The 22,407-nt window shown below is 31.8% G+C and overlaps 2 protein-coding genes across 4 annotated transcripts in view; one reads left to right on the forward strand and one right to left on the reverse strand.

Moving 5' to 3' along the window:
- LOC127704423 (potassium voltage-gated channel protein Shaker-like) overlaps window positions 1-9,928 on the reverse strand; it is a 54,204-nt gene extending 44,276 nt beyond the window's left edge. The window contains exons 1-3 of one of the 3 annotated variants that reach the window (XM_052208458.1): window positions 9,211-9,928; window positions 3,853-5,251; window positions 3,147-3,274 (exon numbers count right to left, since the gene is read on the reverse strand). In XM_052208458.1, coding sequence (XP_052064418.1) covers window positions 3,179-3,274; window positions 3,853-5,251; window positions 9,211-9,455 — 1,740 coding nt within the window. In that variant the 5' untranslated portion in view covers window positions 9,456-9,928 and the 3' untranslated portion in view covers window positions 3,147-3,178. Of the gene's footprint in view, window positions 1-3,146; window positions 3,275-3,852; window positions 5,252-5,843; window positions 5,931-6,574; window positions 6,788-9,210 lie in introns of those variants that run through there. The other 2 variants (XM_052208459.1, XM_052208460.1) reach the window with 2 other exon arrangements.
- LOC127704429 (U1 small nuclear ribonucleoprotein 70 kDa-like) overlaps window positions 6,049-22,407 on the forward strand; it is an 86,116-nt gene continuing 69,757 nt past the window's right edge. The window contains exons 1-3 of the mRNA XM_052208471.1: window positions 6,049-6,514; window positions 13,333-13,395; window positions 15,042-15,096. Coding sequence (XP_052064431.1) covers window positions 6,371-6,514; window positions 13,333-13,395; window positions 15,042-15,096 — 262 coding nt within the window. The 5' untranslated portion in view covers window positions 6,049-6,370. The remainder of the gene's footprint in view (window positions 6,515-13,332; window positions 13,396-15,041; window positions 15,097-22,407) is intronic.

Below are 22,407 nucleotides of genomic sequence, written 5' to 3' on the forward strand. Positions count from 1 at the left end.
AACATTAAAAAGCAAACATAATTCAAGAGGACACAACATGGGCTATGATGATTGACTTGTACTTTTAGCAGTCACCGAGATGAAACCATTAGGTAGGAGAGTAATTTAAGCCTTCTGTTAGGTTCTCATTAGGGATAAATTTAGGATATATATATATATATATATATATATATATTGCACCTTTAAAATAGCATCAGCAGGCTTCTGCAAACAATAAAAATTCAAAACATATAAATTTTACAATGAACAGATGGGCTTTTCAAATTCCAATTCATTCATACCATTCTAAATCTTAGCATTACAAACTATATTGGAAAAACATCAAGTTGATATTAAATGATTCGGCCTTAAAATGTGTTTAATAAACATTATTAACATTTCATTTATGGAATTTGTATCGAGATTTATTCCATCACTAACACTAGTAAAAGGTTTAATTTAAAACTAGCATGATTGAAAATCCTTAACACAGGATGAATAAGTGTATTCATTTGACATTTTATGCTTGCATTATTGCTGCTCATTGGCTCAAGAAACTCTTTTGTATAGCAATTCAAGGTTAGAAATTATTTAGAAAATCATCATGATTATTTCCAGTGTTTGTGAATTCTTTATGATTTTTTTTTCACTTTGCCGTTATTATTTTAAAAAGCAAAAATAATACTGCTACAAAATTCGTTTAAAAACAAACAGTTTAAAGCTATTACTTAGTGCAAAAAATTTTTTTTAAACACAAACCACCCTTAAATGCACATTTGACTGTGCCCAGGGAAAGAACTTCAACTTCTTGTGCGCCAATGAAGTGAGAACATGCACACCCCTGTCTGGTAACTGTTCTTCTAAATTCACCTGACAAATATCTTTTACTCCAGTTCTCTTTCAAATATTTTGAACTGTCAAAGCTTTCATAACAAGACTAAAAGCAAATGTTTGGTAACACATCAATGATAGAATAATCAAAAAAAAAAACTTTGAAGAGTCCCCAGTCTAGGATGTGGAACTTGAGAGTGCCCACAGCATTTAATAGGTACAAAAAACTTGATTCAGCACTGAGAATGACCAGTTTATCTAATATTTTTTAGCTTTCATGTATCTCTGGAGATATATTCATGTATTAAACTTAACTTTAAATTCAAAGCGTGACTGAAATTAGTTAAGGTCTGATACTCCACTGACTTTTAATTAAAAATAAAACTAACAATACAAGCACTCGTAAATTTCTCAATTTCATATACATATATATGTCACAAGCACTTAATGCATTTTTTTTTGCAAATAGAAGCAACGATTGAGTGTTTGACAAGGATTATTAAATCTGTTTCAAAATAAGTTCACTCAATCAGAGTATTTATTTATATTATAAAGAAACAGGATTACAAACAGTTTCAACCCCATAGTATATATACATCAATACAACCATTATAAAAGTATTGAATTCAAGTATGACGTTATTAAGAAAGCATTTGAAATAGTTTAAATACAACTAAAGACTAGTTTAAATGTATAAATCAGCATATTTCAACAGTAAAAACGTTATATAAAATTGAATACAATGAAATCAAATGAAATAAATCAACAACTGAAATTGATATTATATAAGCCGCAGTGACCAAATTGCTGCACATCACATGATTAAATTGACAAGATGGTGATAAATACATCAAGTTTCATGTACCTCTGCTTGGCATTGTTAGAGAGCAACTTTGCAAATCTATTATACAATGACGGTTGACCAGTGAGATATTGCAGCAAAACGTTTTAAGCAAATTATGCCAGGATACACATCATACATGTACATGTGTATGTGACTGACATACAGAAAATCTACATAGCTATATATATATTTGATATTAGTACTATATATTTTGAAGTATGCTCCTGTATTATATTTGATTTTACAATATATTCAGCTTTAATGTCCATCAAATGCACACAACCAGCTTATGAATGTGAACTCATGCAATTGATGATACTGTACTTCAAAGCAGGGTTTCTTAACAACATATTTAACAAAACTGTTCTTGATTTTTTTTCAAGGATCCAATTTCAGGTACAAATGTATGATGTATTTCACTCAACAATATCATATTAACTTATACAACATAAGAGTCTATATGAATCTCAAATCCTTCATTAAGAAATAAGCATCGTATTTTTAATATTATCATTCAAATAGCATTGCCTCAAAATAAATACATGTATATACACTACATATATTTCTGTATACTTTTTGGACTGTTATTACTTCAAGTTAAATAATGCTCAAGGAAACAATGCAGCTATGTCATGTGTGAAGGATTGAAAATATGACCAGTCCAAATACATGGCCTTAATCTTATTACTCTCTGATTGGCCTTTTAACAGGTGTTATACTGGCTTCAGAAAAAGTACTGACAACTATGATGGAAGTTTACATTTTAACCAAAAATAATTTAAAGATAACAAGAAAGAACATTTCACTGCAACACCCAAAATAATCTCACATCTATCAGTAGAATTTTGTTTTAACACCTGATTTTCTAGGACCTTGGTAGAAATTCTGCTATTATCAACCCCTACACTACGAACTACATGTATCATTATAACAGTATTGATTAATAGGTACTACCTCTTGTATGTGGGTTAATTAGTTTCTTCATTAGTAATGAAGAACCACAGTACACTGCAACTTTAGTTCAGAGCCATAACTGCAGCACCTGCATGTATTGTAATTGATGCCCATTATATACATGTACAGATATTTTGTGATAATTACAAGCATATTCATGAAATATATGCATTACATGTAATAAATTCTTTGTAATGTTTCTGAACTACCTAACATTAAAGAGTAAAGATATAGAAAGAAATATATAATATAACCATGATAACAGATTTAAAGCTGATGATCAAATTATATTGCTAATAGATTTTGGTTGTCAGCTCATAAATGCAAGTATGATATGTAAAATTCTCTCGAAACTACACCAATAAAAATATATTGGCAGTTTGATGGTCCTCAAATTTAAAGGCAAAGTAGCAGCTACAATGTAACCATGGTAATTCATTTTTTTCTTCTTCAAATACCACCCTTTTCATAAATTCCTCCATTTTTCCTTCTGTTTGTGATCTTTTTTTAATCATCTAATAAAGTATAATCATCTTACCTTTGTCAGCATTCTGTCCACCAGTTTGAGCTTCAATCATTTCTGTCTGATTCTCTTTCTTTGTTTCTGTCAGCCATTCCATCATCTTTCTCGACAACTGCTTTGTTTTGGTTCACTTCTAACAACCACTTATAATAGAATGAAAGTTAATTTGGAAATTCTTCATTAGTTAGCACAAATCTTCATTTATAATCACAGAAGTAGAATAAATCCATGACCATCTATAGAATAATCAGAATTGGAAATGTAAAGTTTTTTATCACTGAATTTTGTATCCTAGCCCTCACTATTTTTGAATATCTGCATGTAAATAAACACTGATCCTTGTTACATGTATTTGATGTATACCTTTTCGTGTGTATTAGCGCTATGATTTCTGGTTTTAGTTGTGTTAATGGAAAACTGTCATGAATCCATCTATTATGAAAGGTGTTCATAATTCCGAAGATAAAAAAACAATTGCAGGTGCTTTAATGATTGGTGCGAAGATGAAAGACTTTTGGAGTTGAGAAATTCAAAATGAATCTTAATAAATATTATAGGATATAATATAATAAAATGCAAGGAAAGTGTTAACTTCAGTCAAAAACACTGTTAAATTCCCAGTTACAAACAACTTGATGAGTAAAAAGTTCTAATGTTGTAACAGTTTTTGTCATACATCAGTCTCAATGCTTAAGTTATTCATACTAGAAGGGTTGTTTACCTTGTTTGTGTGGTTTTCTTTCGATCTGTCACTATTCACATTAATAAAACTACTGCCTTCTTCCATTTCCATAATATTTTCTGAACCGCTAGAGGCAATTGAACTTTTCTTGCTATTTGAGTAGTTTGGACAACTTTGTACATGATGGTAGTTCGTTTTATCATCATTCTCTGCCTCTCTATGATAAAAGTAGTTGAAGTTTGATACAATCACAGGCACGGGTAATGCAATTGTTAGTACACCAGCGATGGCACATAATGAACCTACAAGCTTTCCCCAAACTCCTATCGGTCGCATGTCACCGTAGCCGACGGTTGTCATAGTTACAACCGCCCACCAGAAGGCATCAGGTATACTATGGAAATGCGTACTTTCTGCATCTGCCTCAGCAAAATACACTGCACTAGAAAACAAAATAACTCCAATGAAGAGGAAGAAAATGAGCAATCCCAATTCTCGCATACTGGCTCTTAAAGTCTGTCCTAATATTTGTAGTCCCTTTGAATGTCTTGATAATTTAAATATCCTAAACACTCTTACTAATCTTATCACTCTTAGGATAGCAAGAGACATGGCCTGGTTGTTCGATTTACCTTCATCGGCAATTACGGTACCTAGTGTGATAAAATATGGAATGATTGCCACAATATCTATAAGATTCATTACATTTTTAAAGAATCCTAATTTTCCAGGACAGGAAGCATATCTAACTAAAAGCTCAAAAGTGAACCAAATAATACAGCAGGTTTCTATAATGAAAAAAGGTTCATTAAACTGAGGAATATCATCTTCCTCAATCGATGGTGTTGTGGAATTGCCAGTTTCACTAGTTTTGTTCAAATATCGATACTTTTTGAATTCTGGTAATGTTTCTAAGCAAAAGATCACAATTGACATTAAAATAACAACCACTGAGAATATTGCAATTAGCCTGGCTGAAGTTGAACTTTCTGGATATTCAAACAACAGCCAAACTCGTCTCTGGAATATATTTGTAGGTAATGGTTTTTCTTCTTCCTTGATAAATCCTTCATCTTCCCTATACTTTTGAATAGCATCATCTCCAAGTTCATAAAATTTAATTTCCTCTGAGAAAACATCTAATGGAACATTAACTGGCCTTCTTAAACGTCCACCACTTTGGTAATAATATAACACTGCATCAAAACTTGGTCGGTTCCGATCAAAAAAGTACTCATTTCTTAGTGGATCATAGTATCTATTTCGTTTCTGTGGATTCCCAAGTAATGTCTCTGGGAATTGGTTTAAAGTCCGTAATTGTGTTTCAAATCGTAGACCACTTACATTAATTACCACTCGTTCACTGCATTCATAGTCACTACCTGCCATATCACTGGGACCCATACCATCGACATCATCAGTTGGCTTTGGATAAGACCTGGAATTGGGAAGAACATGATTTTGACGCTGGTAATTACAATTAGGCCCACCATTACCTTGTTCTAAGCTCATCATTGCCACCTCCATTTTGCATAAAAGTGTTAGCCCTACTTACAACGTTTAGATTTGTTCATGTCATCTTTTCATGTATAAATATATTCCAGTTATTAAAATCACAAATTTATTTTCCTATATGTAAGCTGTTTAATTATTTCCATTGTGTGCTATAGAACAGTTGTTAAAGCAATTTTTAATTTCTTGACTCAATGCCAAAGCCTATTTTGTGCAGTTCTAAACAAAGTTGTCAAAAAGAAAACTGTGCTAAGATTGTGATCACGTTTGCAAATGTTATAATCATAAAATTCCGTTTGAGAGGATATCATTGGCACTGATGTCAAAGCATAATTTCTAAAACACACTTTCTTAAAAGTACATGTTCTTTCCTAGCAAGATTATCGTCTGCATAAAACAATCTCAAGTCAATGTCACTTTTTCACTGTCCATTGTGCACTTTTTTCATAGTTTGTTGCATGCAATTAAGCGTTGTCGTTTTATAAACATGATGAGCAGGGTTCAATAAATTAACAAACCATATCTCATGCAAAAATTTCACCCTCAATCGCTACAATTTACTGTTGATCTTACGTTGACATGAACCCATTGAGTATATGATAGAGTTGAGACTTTGATCGATTAACCAATCACAAACCCGTTTACAAACAACTTTGGCTCTCGACTAACAGGTGCTTTATGCAGTGAATATTAAATTACCATTAACAGTTTATTCTTCCTATGGCACAAAGCATATAAAGTCAATAAGCTTTGACATTTCAAGAATACTACATATTTCTTCTCTTGATAAGAAAATTAGCGTTAAAATATTAATTCACTGCGAGGATAATACTTCACCTTATTCCCTGTGGTACGTCATTTATCGGCACAGTACAAAGCAACGAAGAACAGACGTCTCAATCGAGTTATTTAGGGACGTGGTAAATTGCATGTGTTGGACAGAGAGAACAAATTGGCGTTTACATAACCGCTGTGTATTTGAATGAGGGTCAATAGAGGCTGTTGAAGACTTTAAAGACAAGTTACTGAGAGATACTTGATCAAAATGACTGCTTTCTTACCTCCAAACTTGCTGGCTCTTTTTGCTGCCAGGGATCCTGTCCCATACTTACCACCGGCGGACAAATTGGGTTTCGAAAAGAAGAGGTTAAGTTATGGTGGAGTTGCACAGTTTCTAAATGAGTTTGAGGTAAAATCTAAATATATTTAAGTACAATAGATAAGATTTTAAATAGATAAACAAACTTACAATGTTTCCAAAATGGCTGACACTAAAGTTGCCATTGTTTACTAATTCTGCATTAGAAAATATTAGATATGTCCAGTTTTGGTTCGTCACCCCATTCCATCATAAGGTTTTTGATAATTGTGTGTATTAAGAAGTCAATTGTTGAAGTTTCAATCACTATTTTCCCCCCAAAACACTATAATGCCCATGTCAGTTGAAGGCATGATTTGCTAAGAAATTAATTCTTAAATAATTCCTTTTGATACCAAATGTAAATAAACACACATGTGCATCTTAAAGCCTTTCCATTGAATCTGAATCAATTGGTGGAGCTTAGGCAGTTCATTATGAATAATTCACACATCAATGTGTTAACATAATTTAATCCATGACACACATACAAGCGTCAAAGACTTACAAATCAAGTTACACATATGAAGCCAGATTCTGAAATGCAATTAAGCCATTCATGTCACCAATGGCAACTGAATTTTTCATATAATTCCAAAAATAGATAATTTCCTTAAAGATAATCCAAGTTTACTTTACATTACACAAATTGGAAAAAATCCTTTCAATCAATGAATTGGCCTCCATAACTTAAATCGAGAATAAGCTACACTAGTGTCACAAAATAGATGGAAATTGATTTCTGAAAAGCAGGATGATTTTAGATGTGTAATCCAATACTAGCATTTACCTGTACTATAGCTAGGTGTAATAAGCTAAATAGTTACACAGTTCACAGAAATTATATGAAAGTGGATTCTGCGATAGAGATCCAGCTCTTTCTTGTATAGATACTAGGAGCAAATTGTAAACAATGATCAGTGGATAAAACAGTGTATTGATTGGGAAAGTGTAGAGGGTGATGTACAAACATCAGTTGTTAATTATCTAGATACACAAAACCACCTCTAATTTATGACATAAGTAAACAAAGTTATGATAGAAACAGGCACCTATCCATCATTGTCCATTAATATTATCTTTTTGGCCGTAGAAAGAAATTTGTACATTCATCTATAGGTCTCAATTTCTTAATATATAATGTTTTTTTTTAATTTGTCCGGATTTTATTAAATTGTGTTTTACAAAATATTATATTTGAAAATTATGTATTATTTTATTAATTTGAATTGACACATGATTTGGATATGTGGCTGGCGATTGATGTTACTGATGCCTTATCTCAAATAACAAAAAAAATGTGACAAATGGTGAATATTGATTGTATATTGACAATTAACTTTTAGTAAGATACAACATATTGTTGAATAAGATTATACTTGTGTATTATATGGCATTATTTGTTATAAAAAAGATTGGACTTGTGTATTATACATGTTATATGACCATTATGGCATAATCCCTATCAATATGCACACAATAAATATTTTGTAGCTGTATATTAGTTAAAAAAGAATTAGGGTAAAAAAGTCAATGCTGCAACCCAACAATAAAAATGAACTAAAAAAGACATCTAGAGATCACCAGTTGATTGATAATATATGTTATAAAATTTGGGTTAAAAACACAATTGAGTTACAGCCTTGAACAGTTTTGGATTTGTTTATTAAAGCAAAATACATAGTGCAATTGAAAGTTTTTTTGATACATGTATAATTTGATACACATGAGATAGACATACATGTGCATGTCATGTAAAGATTAATGTGTAAAAACAGATGTATCCATGATAGATTAATTTTTCACGAAGTACATTTGTAACTAACAAATCTTTACAGTACACAGTAGGCACAAAATGCACATGTATATATGGAGATAATCCCAGCCAATTTTGGAAGCATTAGAATATCTTTCATTTATGATGCCAAAAAATGAATCGGGTATTTTTCAACAAATTGTAATCAGGTTTACAATAAATATATCTGTATCATCTGGCAAAGTACAAAAATGAACTTGCTGTAATTAGTTTGTATAATTGTACATGTATTAAACTACATGTATCAATTATTGAATTTCCTATGACACATTTCCTTAGGTGTAAAGTTACAATGTCAATGTTTCGGCATTGACATATATATAACAATATTTTTATTAAGACATCAGGAAAAACAGTAAAAAAGTTTACTTCTAATTCTGCAGCTATATATATTACATCAACAGAAAATTGTTACATGTACTATTACTTTATTCATATCACCAGATCAAGTGTGGTCTGAAAAGCTACAATGTGCATGCATATACATGTATGTAGTATATTTTATTTATTATGATCTAAATACAGATTTATCATTTAGTAATTAAAAGCACATGTTTAAGCTAAAATAAAAACAACAATATTTGTTTAAATAAACTAATAAGTAGATTAGAAATCAGTCACAATTTTCAAATGTTCACTTTCTTTGTTTAACATACTTCAATTATAGACATGTACATGTAATAACTTGTTGATTCATAATTATTCACTGGATACCAATTTTCCTGGATTTCGTTGGTAGAGGCAAACCACGAATTTTAAATGTTTAACGATGTATAAATTTTCTATATTAGCTTGTATGGAAACCTTCGCAAATCTACGAAATCAATTTTCAAAGAAAATACAATTTTCTTGAATGTACGAAAATTGGTAACCACGGAAATAAACGAATCCACAGTACATGTACATGTATAGTAATACATTTTGTACTTACTTGTTATTTTGTATTTTTTCCAGTAAGGGAACTGTTGTCTCATCCTTTGTGTCTGACCATTCATCCTTGTGACATTTATTCACTGGAACATTTTCTAGGTTGTTACTTGCAGGATCACAATTAATGTATTGTAATGAGTCTTGGTATGGTGGAGGATTTGAATCGGGAGAAGATATCGGTGGAGTTGTTAATTGGTCCTGTTGATTGTTTTGGTCTTTGTATTTGTCACTTGTTTTTTGCTGCATCTTGAATATGTTTGGAAGACATGCTGACTTAGTTTCTTCGCCTGTACACTGACCACCTTTTGACGAATCTGACACAGAACATGACCTGCCACTATTTGGTGCAGATTTGCTTCGCCTTATTCTTTTGGCAGCCTGTTGTCTTTCTATCCTTTGAGATTCAACAGCATCTAGATCTTTAGGCTAAAGAAGAAAAGAGAACGATTTTGTTGATAAAGAAATGCTTCCTATCCTATTATAATGTTTAACTCGACTTTTCATTCTTTAGACACAAGTGAGAGATTGTTTTAAGTATGATAGAGTACACTTCGTGCTTTGAATTGTGTGTGCAAAGTTATCAGAAGTTATTGATTATTTGGTATTCAATATCTTGTAAATTTATGAAGAAATTGTTTTTTCTTAGCTATAATCAAACAGAGAATTGCCAGGCCAATCAATTTGTCATAAAGAATCAAAGAGACATTTTGTCAAATCTGTATTGACTTTTGTCAAGAATTAGATTCTAACACTGACTCTAGGGATTGTTTCAGGTTTTGTGTTTGCATATTGGAGTATTTTATTGTTTGTGTTTATTATTTACTACTACACGGTATGCTGTGATTTTTTTAGACTTGAAAGCCAGATACCATTATTTACTGATTAAACACTCTTCAATTAAACCATTTTACACTCAGCCTTACAATGTATATATACAATTTGTATACACATGTTAAATTCTCATGTATAAAGTATAGCTCATCAATATTTTTAAATATTGTCTACATTCATAAATGCTTTTAAAGTCAACAAGTCACCAAGTAGTATAATAACTGAAAGTATATATAAAGACAATTTTTTTTTTATGAATTGTGAATGAATTTTGTGCTTAGCTTGCTTACCTCATCCTGTTTTAACATATTTAAAGCTTAAAAATACTTTATAAACAATTATACTGAGGAATGTAAACAAGCTCTTGTCATATTTCGACCTAGTTTTTTGAGATACCTCTACATGTACATGTTTATAAATTGCATTTGGTTTTTCGTAGTCATACATTTGTTTACATGCTCATTACATGTAAAAATATAAGTTTCTTACCCTTTATTAAGCTTAAAGGATGTTTGCAAGGTTTTTTTGCTGCTAAATTTAAATCCATTAAAACACATGCCAAACGTGATTACACAATGCTTGAACTTTCAAAATTCTAATTAAAAAATGTAATGCAATTTAAATGTTTACAAACATTTACCTGGTAAGAAATTGACTTACTCACGAAAGGTCCACATCATTCAAAGGAGTTTATAAACTGCAACAATCCCAGTTTAAGGTGAAGTTGGTACAATGATAGAGGCATTCATCTCTGAACATTAAATAATACTTCAGTATTGTTTAATTGCTTATATTATGATTTTTGTGCCTATTTTGTCTCAGTACATCTGGCAAAATAGCAAAAATTGTTTATACAGCTTGGGAAATTATTTATTTCTATTGTAATATTAATAGATTATGTAAAAAATTGAATTTTTAGTATATGATATATATCCTGAGGTTTTTCCTTGAAATTCAAAAGGTGTGCTGTGTGAAGAATCAAGAGTGTTGGCAATGATTCCAAATTTTCATTTAGATACATAACCCAAGGGGACATTTTATTTCACACTAGTAGTAGCACAAAGGTACTTTATTGCATAAATGATGATACAAGAAAGATGTAAATAGACAATCTTGACTTGTAGACCAACTTTCTTATATAGTTATATTATTATTAAAAGAGAGATGAGTCTAAATATAGAAATATGGAGATGATGTATGATTACCTATGAGACAACTTTTTGAGGGAGTTCATATGATGGGAAGTAAGCGGTTATAGCTATAGATCTCTGTACAGCCTTTAACAATGAAAAAACCCCTTAAAGTATAGTCAGCTATAAGACAAGAAAAAAGTGAAAGAATTCAAAGGAGAAAAATGGCTGTAGATCACTATGAGTATGACCCTCAACCATGAGAAAAGCACACACTGTACATGTAGTTAATAGCTATAAAAGGCCCAGACATTGCCAATCAAATAGCCATAGAACAACACATGTTATGTATGCAACCAAAACTGAACAAAATAAAGAGGCAACAATGCTGCAGTCATGATTGGCAATAATGTACATGAGACTGATATTCCCAGTAGGAACAAAGCTTTTTATTGCTGTTCTCCATCTTTATAGTTACTTGTACATGTAGGTCTTACAAATTCTATTATGAGCTAAAAAAACACTTGTGTTTAGGGTTTTCCTACCTACCCTATAAGTGTATGCTTCAAAATGCGTAGGTTAAAAATTTTATGGATAATTTCGCCCACAGCTCCGTGGTGCCAAAAGGACAATTTCGGCTCGCGCTCCAGGGTGCCAAAAGGATCATTTCGGTACGAAAGGGTTAAGTGAATTGACACAAAATTGTAGGTAGTCCGCATGTACTCAAGGAAAAAAAAACAAATGAAAAAAAATCCAATCTATAGGTACCCACCCTATTTTCTAAATAAGAAAACATGAAAAACAAATACATTTTTGTTTGGCATCACATCTTAAAGCAAGATAAGCCCACCTCTTTGGACAACATAGAAAGCCATTGATGTGATTTCTGCCAAATATTTAACAAATAACACTAAAAGAGTGTGAATATAAATCTCTTATTGATATGGGTTCTATCTTTAGGCCAAATGCACTGTATGGCCTGTACACATTAAGAGAAGATAAAACTTTGTTGCTTTATGGTATAGGAAATTTGTACAAGTATGTAACTTTCAACATCATGAACATACATTATTGGTTCAAGTGAAAGCATTTGCATGTGGTAAAAGGAAAAAAGGAGCAGTTTAGGGTTCTATTTTTAGACAAACTGTACTGTTTATCTGAACTGTTAATTATATAACATGAAGAAAAAGTGAAAGTTCTGCACTTGTAAAAGTTATTAAGTTAATGGAATAATAAGCTTAAACATTATGAAAATTCTAGCATTTCTCATCTCTTGCACTTGAAGCTTTAGTTCTATTCTCTACTTGGATCAAATGATGATGACGATGATAACTTTTACATGTATAACGTGTACATGTAAATGTATATAAAGATGAAATGAATAGGAAAATTATATCTGCACCAGTAAGAAAAGGGAGTATATATATATATGCACATAAAATATGCAACTTTCACATAAAAAAGAAGCATTCATTAAAATTTACCTACCTTATAACGCAAAGTCATTGTGAAAGTTTGTACGTAAATATGGTGTGATATTAATACATCTAAATTTTATAAGGTAAAGGCATGATGTATTTGATGTAACTTTACCATTTTAGTTGTGTGTGATGTTTAATATAACAGGATATATATCATGTATATAAATGGGCAGGATGTTGAATTTTAGTGGGAGTTGGATTTGCATAGAACATGTAATTTAAGATTTTATTTTCACAAATTTTGAGATATGGTTGGAAAATTTTTTGATTGTAAATATCTGTGACATAATTTATACAAACAAGTTTTTCAGTCGAAAAATCAAATTTCTTGATACGAATTAATAGCTGGATGTTCCTTCAGGTAAATCCAATGTATAGAAATGATAGTTTTCATCCCCATTTAACCTTTTGTTACTTGACGCCTTGATTAACAGATAAATGTTTTAGGGCAGTTTAAGTGACGAAACCAACCGCCATGCATTTGTAAAATTGAATAGAAATCTAGCAGACTACTCCATACATGTATTTTTCAAGCGAAAGAAAAATTGACTAAATGATTAAAATACATTTGGTTTTGGTCTCTGGAGACACAAAGTCAACTAGTTTTCCCATAGAGATGTACCAAATTCAGTAATTTCACTATTTGTAACTATTATATTAATAGCCTTTTTTTCTTTCCAGGACCCTAAAGACACACCCCCTCCAACAAGAGTGGAAACAAAGGATGAAAGAAAAGAAAGAAAAGTAAATATTTAGTAGGAAAAGAAAGGATATGAGATAACAATGCACGTTGTGAAATACCCGTAATATCAAAACAGACTCATATTGCCTGTTCTTCATCTAAAAGGTTGTCAACCATGAACTACAGAGCAAGAATATTTCTGTAAAATGATCATTTTTTTCATGAAAAGTTCTGATTGGAATTGTTTGTCCATTGATGTCTTTAGGGCCTTCAAGAACATGAATCCTTCTCAGATTAGGGAGTTGAATCTATCCACTTTGGTCAACTTTTTAACTATTAATGATATTTCAGTCTCATTGGTTTTTCGTATTCAGACACAAGCCTCACATAAGATTAACAGTTAAGGGTTGCTGACGCATGTAAATTTTCTTTAAAGGCTTTGGTTAATGATATATTAGGCATAAAAACAAACAGAATAGACAAATTGTTTATATTTGATAAAGTTTCCCCTGCCGAATTTGACATTTTGCCTATAGATAAGACCTGAACTGTTCATTAGGATAGCAGAAATAACTATTAGATTACTGCCGACTGTATCAATAAGAGTTATTGTATGGAATTATTGGATATGTAACTCAGTGGACGTATTGATTCATGGTCAAAAGAAAGATAGGAATATATTGAAGAAACAGCTCAATCGTACGAGGGTACAATTATAGTTAATGTTGATATGACTCTGAATGGAAATTGATTTTCATTTTCTGTATACATTGATCTTGGTTGTTTGTGGGAAATGAATAGCCTCAACTAATGGCAATGTTCCTAATTTTATTTACCAGTAGTTACTTTGCATAAATGGATTGATAAACTTCAAATTAAGCTTTTGATAAAAGTTATATTTATAATTTACTATTTAGATTGAATTAACAAAATCTAACAATTTACATGTATCTTTATGTGACATAAATATACATACATGTAAGATATAAGAAGAAGTTTTAAAGAGTTCAAGCCCCTGCCCAAATTCAAATAAATTGATTGAGTCTGTGTAAAAATAGAAATATTGATTTAAGCAAATGTTTGACTGAAAATGCTCAATTTGAAGAAGAAAAAACAGCAATTTTTATGCCCTCGTCGTAGCGGAGGGGGCATTCAGTTTTACCCTTGTCCGTACGTCCCAAAGTTGGTTTCCGTTCTCTAACTTAAGTTTGCCTCAACCAAATTTTATGAATCTTAAACACAATGCTTATTACCACAAAATACAGATCAAGTTTGAATTTTGGTGGTGTCACTTTTACTGTTCTAGAGTTATACCCCTTTACAAATGGAAAAATTGCTGAATTTTTCATTTCCGTTCTCTAACTTGTGTTTGCCTCAACTAAATGTTATGAAACTTATACACAATACTTATAACCACAAAACTCAGATCAAGTAAAAATTTGGATAGCGTCACTTTTACCGTTCTTCAGTTATGTCCCTTTATAACTTCATATGATATGCAAGCGGGGGCATCATCTGTGTCCCATTTTTTTTTTATGATAGCGGTAATTTGAATTTTATTTTTAAAACGATGCAAAGAATTTCTGTTAACAGAATGGGCAATATGACTTTATTCAAACCGGATGAAACTTTGGCATATTTAGCTTGATATTTCTGTTTTAAACGATTAGTAAGAAATTAGATATAATTTATTTGTATATTTTTCTAGAGAAAAGAAAGAGCAGAACAGATTGCCTACAAACTGGAACAAGACCTGGCTTTGTGTAAGTATGACAGGTAGAATGGTATACAAAAGGGAACCAGTTTGTATTTAAAATTAGCTTTCATATTCAAAAACTTAGTACAAGATCAAAAAATCAGAATGACCAAAATTTGTTGGATGATACCAGACAAAACATTTTAACAGGCACAAAAAGAGGAGCACACAAAAAAATGGTAAAAAATAGCACACTGAAAATAGTCTACTAAATACTGCACAGAAAAATTGCACAATTATACCACTCAAAAATTTGGGAAAATAATAGCACTCAAAAAAAAGCCCAAGACAGCACACTTTTATGTGCACTCACAAACAGCAATTACAATAAATGATTTATAAGTTATATCTGTAATGTGCATCAGAACTGTTCTTTTAATAATTGTGGAAAGGAATAGAATTGAAGAATTTTTCCTATGGACAGTCTTTCCTTCATGACAATGCTCATAGCTTTCTTTAAAATTTTCTTACATAGATTACAATGTAACAAAAGACTGTTCCAAATTTAACGTTGACAAACACTTCAAGTATATTAATAATAGGTTGTTGGAATTGCCTTAGATTTTGTAAGATTTATAGGTGAAATGAAAATTTTAAATTATGGGTGGTTTTAGTCTTAAAAGGTGTGTATAAGTCACTATGCATTTATTTTTGGAACAGTCATAAGTGAGATCTAGGAAAATTTTTGTGGAAAAAGAACTTATACATGTTGAATCTATTTTATGATCTCATATATAAAAATTAAGGCAATATTTTTAGTACAAATATTTTCAACAAAAGCAGACTCCTAAAAGCATCATTAAACTTAAATTTTGTTTTAAAAAGCAGTTAACCCATTTTATTGCAAGAGCATCTGTTTTACCACAGAAGTCATTCAGATATTGTCTGTTTCTGAGGCAAATTGTTCAAAAATATTTTCACTTTCAACAATTAAATATATTGGCAAGCAAACTATTGTGATAATTGAATTAAATGTAGAAATCAGCAATTAATTATAGATTGAAAAGCCAATCCTAGGATAGTTACAGATTCTTTAGAAAAAAATCAATTCATCATTTCTGGCTAATTTATCATTAAAAAAAATCATCAGGTACCTTACCTGTGGTTCTACCTGTGCATTAGATATACCTCTCATCTCGATAACCTGTGTATTAGGTGCCCTGTCAAGATATTCCCCAAAATCTCTCAATCATCATTACACATGATGAACCTTGTTAATTTCCATGATTTTCCCACCTAACATTTAATGAAACATTTATCTTGAAAAGACGGATAAACTGCAAAGCTATTGATTAGGGTGAGGCTAAAGTTCTGCAGCTTTAATGTGCGTGATGTCTTCTTTATACTTTTTAATAGGATTCAAAATTCATCCAGAGTCCTCTATTAATTTTCATTAATGTCCATCAAATTCTTTTATGAATGAACTTCAGCATTTTGTTTAGCTTCCTAGATTTTGCTGTAATGAAAATATGAAGGAATGCATTGGAATTCTCCTTATTGCATGATTGCTTTTAAATTAGTAGAGGCATTTCAGGGAATTGGGAGATTATATTGGACAGTTAAAAATAAATTTGTAATTGCGTTAAAAAATATTTTTGCCTTATTAGGATTAGTGCAACAATTCTTAGAAATATTTTTTCCAAATTTGCTAATTAATTGTAGCTAGAAAACTGGATTTTACAAATTACAAGCTAGTCCAAATGATATTAACATAGGAGAATAGTCATTTGATATTTCATGGTAAAGGGTACTGTGAGAAAAAGGCTCCATCTTCCATTCAAACACCAAATCATGTAGTTCGAAAAAGTATTGTTCGACAAATAAAGAAAATACCTCTATGACAAATCTTTTATCGTAATTATTTCATGCTAAAAAAAGTAAATATTTAAAAGTCTTTAAAAGTATTAATTAAAAATAAATGTCACGAAGCTACAGGTTATGAAATATTCTCACATTTTGATTGGAGCAAAAATTCAAGCGATACAAATATCTGTTTCAGTTTTAATATACGAAGCTCTCTCTTGATATAGCTGTCTTAATGCAACCCCTCACAATCAGCCAGTCAGTTAAAACACCCAAGTCTTATTCTAACTACTACTAGGGGTGTTGAACGACCTTGACTACCCATGAGGGTCTTGCACGGTTGATGTGTATTTTAACTACACATGATATTACAGACAAAAGGATCAGCTTTAATTAATCAATAATCTAATATATTGAAATAATTTTTGGCACTTAGAATTTTAGTCCTTTACCAGTTTGTATTAATTGGGCTAGACCGTTTTGTCTCAGCAAATATTCTGTCTTGGTTATTATATTAAGGCTCGTCTTTGACACATATTTAATTCATTGTCAATATAATCAGGATGAACCCCAATTAAATAAGAGCAACTATTAAATCCCATTTGTTGTCATGCCAGCTGTCAACGCATGTAACGATTCTATTGTTTACCTGATTAAACTTAGATAATGTATTAATTAGTTACAAATTACAACACATAATCTTTCTGTTAAATCACCTGATATAAAAGAAGCCGTGAGGATATAAATCATTCAGTGTTGATTTATAATCAAAAGCTTATGTAATGTTGCATTGATTCTAGATAAATTATAGTACAATTATTTAAATGTTTTTATACGACCGCAAAAATTGAAAATTTTTTGGTCGTATATTGGTATGACGTTGGCGTCGTCGTCGTCGTCGTCGTCGTCGTCGTCGTCGTCGTCGTCGTCCGGCGTCGTCCAGCGTCGTCCGAAGACACATTAGTTTTCGCACTCTAACTTAAGTTTAAGTTAATGGATCTCCATGAAATTTTACCATAAGGTTCAATACCATGAAAGGAAGGTTGGGATTGATTTTGGGGGTTATGGTACCAACAGTTAAGGAATTAGGGGCCAAAAAGGGGCCAAAAATAAGCATTTTTGTAACTTCCAGACAATAACTTGTGTGTAAGTGTATGGATCTCTCTGACATTGTACCACAAGGTTCCATATCACATAGGGAAGGCTGTAATTGATTTTGGGGGTAATTGCCTCAAAATTTTAAGATAAGGGGCCAAAAAAGGGGCAAAAAACAAGCATTTTTCTAGTTTCATGACAATAACTTGTGTGTAAGTGTTTGGATATTTCTTAAATTGTACTACAAGGTTCCATATCACAAAGGGAAAGCTGGAATTGAGTTTGGGGGTAATTGCCCGAAACGTTTAGGAATTGGGGGCCAAAAAGGGGCCAAAAAGGGGCCAAAAATAAGCATTTTTCTAGTTTCCAGACAATAACTTGTGTTCAAGTGTATGGATCTCTCTGAAATTGTACTGCAAGATACCATACCACAAAGGGAAGGCTGGGATTGAGTTTGGGGGTGATGAATCATAAGGGGGTTCAAAAAATTTGGGGGGGGGGGGGGTTCTTTTTTTTTTCTTTTTTTCCTTTTTTTTTTCTTTTAAAATTTTCCATTTTAAGTTGGTTATTTCTGATTTATATTTAAAAGCAAATAATAATGATATGGTAGGAAATACACACCAAACAGGATGTGTAAATTATTATACAATAAGTATTGTGCAATAGCAAGAAATTTTCAATTGCACAGTATTGCACAATAGCAAGAAATCTTCAATTGCACAGTATTGCGCAATAGCAAGAAATCTTCAATTGCACAGTATTGCGCAATAGCAAGAAATATTCAATTGCACAGTATTGTGCAAAAGAATATACTTTGTATAAATTGCTTATTTCTTGATCAATTTCAATGGGGTTTTATTCTTGAATTCTTGGGGTTCTTTAATATGCTGAATCTAACCATGTATTAAGTTGTTGGATTTTGGGCCCTGTTTTTAAATTGGTCCACATTGAGGTCCAAAGGGTCCAAAATTTAACTTTGTTTGATTTCATCAAAAATTGAATTATTGGGGTTCTGTGATATGCCGAATCTAACCGTGTATTTAGATTCTTAATTTTTGGTTCCGTTTTCAAATTGGTCTACATAAAGGTCCAAAGGGTCCAAAATTAAACTTAGTTTGATTTCAACAAAAATTGAATATATGGGGTTCTTTGATATGCTGAATCTAACCATGTATTTAGATTTTTGATTATGGGCCCAGTTTTCAAGTTGGTCCAAATCGGGGTCCAAAATTAAACTTTATTTGATTTCAACAAAAATTGAATATATGGGGTTCTTTGATATGCTGAATCTAACCATGTATTTAGATTTTTGATTATGGGCCCAGTTTTCAAGTTGGTCCAAATCGGGGTCCAAAATTTAACTTTGTTTGATTTCAACAAAAATTGAATATATGGGGTTCTTTCATATGCTGAATATAACCGTGTATTAAGTTTTTGGATTTTGGGCCCCGTTTTTAAATTGGTCCACATTGAGGTCCAAAGGGTCCAAAATTTAACTTTGTTTGATTTCATCAAAAATTGAATTATTGGGGTTCTTTGATATGCCGAATCTAACCGTGTATTTAGATTCTTAATTTTTGGTTCCATTTTCAAATTGGTCTACATAAAGGTCCAAAGGGTCCAAAATTAAACTTAGTTTGATTTTAACAAAAATTGAATATATGGGGTTCTTTGATATGCTGAATCTAACCATGTATTTAGATTTTTGATTTTTGGGCCCCGTTATCAACTTTGTCCACATTGAGATCAAAAGGGTCCAAAATTAAACTTTGTTTGATTTCATCAAAAATTGAATTCTTGGGGTTCTTTGATATGCTGAATCTAACCATGTATTTAGATTTTGGATATTGGACCATAATAGGTGAATGTCCAATTTAAAATTTTTAAGTTCTTAGACCACATTCATTCTGTGTCAGAAACCTATGCTGTGTCAAATATTTAATCACAATCCAAATTCAGAGCTGTATCAAGCTTGAATGTTGTGTCCATACTTGCCCCAACTGTTCAGGGTTCGACCTCTGCGGTCGTATCAAGCTGCGCCCTGCGGAGCATTTTATTTATATCAAGATTTAATGAAAAATTATGATGCAATCTTTAGAATTTTTGAATAATTCTTTCTACATGTAAATTACTAAATTTGGGAAGAAAAGAGGAAGGGGTTTTGGCAAAACAAAAAACTGGTTTCATGTCCCATAGCGGAAAAAGTGATAGTCATTGACCCTTTGACAGACAAGAGAAGAACTCTGACCAGCTGTATTGTTTTTATACGACCGCAAAAATTGAAAATTTTTTGGTCGTATATTGGTATGACGTTGGCGTCGTCGTCGTCGTCGTTGTCGTCGTCGTCGTCGTCGTCTGGCTTCGTCCGGCGTCGTCCGAAGACACATTGGTTTTCGCACTCTAACTTTAGTTTAAGTGAATGGATCTCCATGAAATTTTACCATAAGGTTCAATACCACGAAAGGAAGGTGGGGATTGATTTTGGGGGTTATGGTACCAACAGTTAAGGAATTAGGGGCCAAAAAGGGGCCAAAAATAAGCATTTTTGTAACTTCCAGACAATAACTTGTGTGTAAGTGTATGGATCTCTCTGACATTGTACCACAAGGTTCCATATCACAAAGGGAAGGCTGTAATTGATTTTGGGGGTAATTGCCTCAAAATTTTAGGAATTAGGGGCCAAAAAAGGGGCAAAAAACAAGCATTTTTCTAGTTTCATGACAATAACTTGTGTGTAAGTGTTTGGATATTTCTGAAATTGTACTACAAGGTTCCATATCACAAAGGGAAAGCTGGAATTGAGTTTGGGGGTAATTGCCCGAAACGTTTAGGAATTGGGGGCCAAAAAGGGGCCAAAAATAAGCATTTTTCTAGTTTCCAGACAATAACTTGTGCTCAAGTGTATGGATCTCTCTGAAATTGTACTGCAAGGTACCATACCACACAGGGAAGGCTGGGATTGAGTTTGGGGGTGATGAATCATAAGGGGGTTCAAAAAATTTGGGGGGGGGGGGATTTTTTTTTTTCTTTTTTTTTCTTTTTTTCCTTTTTTTTTTCTTTTAAAATTTTCCATTTTAAGTTGGTTATTTCTGATTGATATTTAAAAGCAAATAATAATGATATGGTAGGAGATACACACCAAACAGGATGTGTAAAGTATTATATAATAAGTATTGTGCAATAGCAAGAAATTTTCAATTGCACAGTATTGCACAATTGCAAGAAATCTTCAATTGCACAGTATTGCGCAATAGCAAGAAATCTTCAATTGCACAGTATTGCGCAATAGCAAGAAATATCCAATAGCACAATATTGCGCAATAGCAAGAAATTGTCAATTGTACAGTATTGCACAATAGCAAGAAATATTCAATTGCACAGTATTGTGCAAAAGAAGATACTTCGTATAAATTGCTTATTTCTTGATCAATTTCAATGGGGTTTTATTCTTGAATTCTTGGGGTTCTTTAATATGCTGAATCTAACCGTGTATTAAGTTTTTGGATTTTGGGCCCCGTTTTTAAATTGGTCCACATTGACGTCCAAAGGGTCCAAAATTTAACTTTGTTTGATTTCATCAAAAATTGAATTATTGGGGTTCTTTGATATGCCGAATCTAACCGTGTATTTAGATTCTTAATTTTTGGTTCCGTTTTCAAATTGGTCTACATTAAGGTCAAAAGGGTCCAAAATTAAACTTAGTTTGATTTTAACAAAAATTGAATTTTTAGGGTACTTTGATATGCTGAATCTAAACATGTATTTAGATTTTTGATTATGGGCCCAGTTTTCAAGTTGGTCCAAATCGGGGTCCAAAATTAAACTTTGTTTGATTTCAACAAAAATTGAATATATGGGGTTCTTTGATATGCTGAATCTAACCATGTATTTAGATTTTTGATTTTTGGGCCCCGTTATCAACTTTGTCCACATTGAGGTCAAAAGGGTCCAAAATTAAACTTTGTTTGATTTCATCAAAAATTGAATTCTTGGGGTTCTTTGATATGCTGAATCTAACCATGTATTTAGATTTTTTATTTGTGGACCCGCTATCAAATTGGTTCATATTGAGGTCAAAAGGGTCCAAAATTAAACTTTGTTTGATTTCATCAAAAATTGAATTATTGGGGTTCTTTGATATGCCAAATCTAACCGTGTATTTAGATTTTTAATTTTGGGTCCCGTTTTTAAATTGGTCTACATTAAGGTCCAAAGGGTCCAAAATTAAACTTAGTTTGATTTTAACAAAAATTGAATTCTTGGGGTTCTTTGATATGCTGAATCTAAACATGTGTTTAGATTTTTGATTATGGGCCCAGTTTTCAAGTTTGTCCAAGTTGGGGTCCAAAATTAAACTTTGTTTGATTTCAACAAAAATTGAATATATGGGGTTCTTTGATATGCTGAATCTAAACATGTA

The sequence above is a fragment of the Mytilus californianus genome, unplaced genomic scaffold, assembly GCF_021869535.1.
Source record: "Mytilus californianus isolate M0D057914Y unplaced genomic scaffold, xbMytCali1.0.p SCAF_6, whole genome shotgun sequence".
NCBI classification, from domain to species: domain Eukaryota; kingdom Metazoa; phylum Mollusca; class Bivalvia; order Mytilida; family Mytilidae; genus Mytilus; species Mytilus californianus.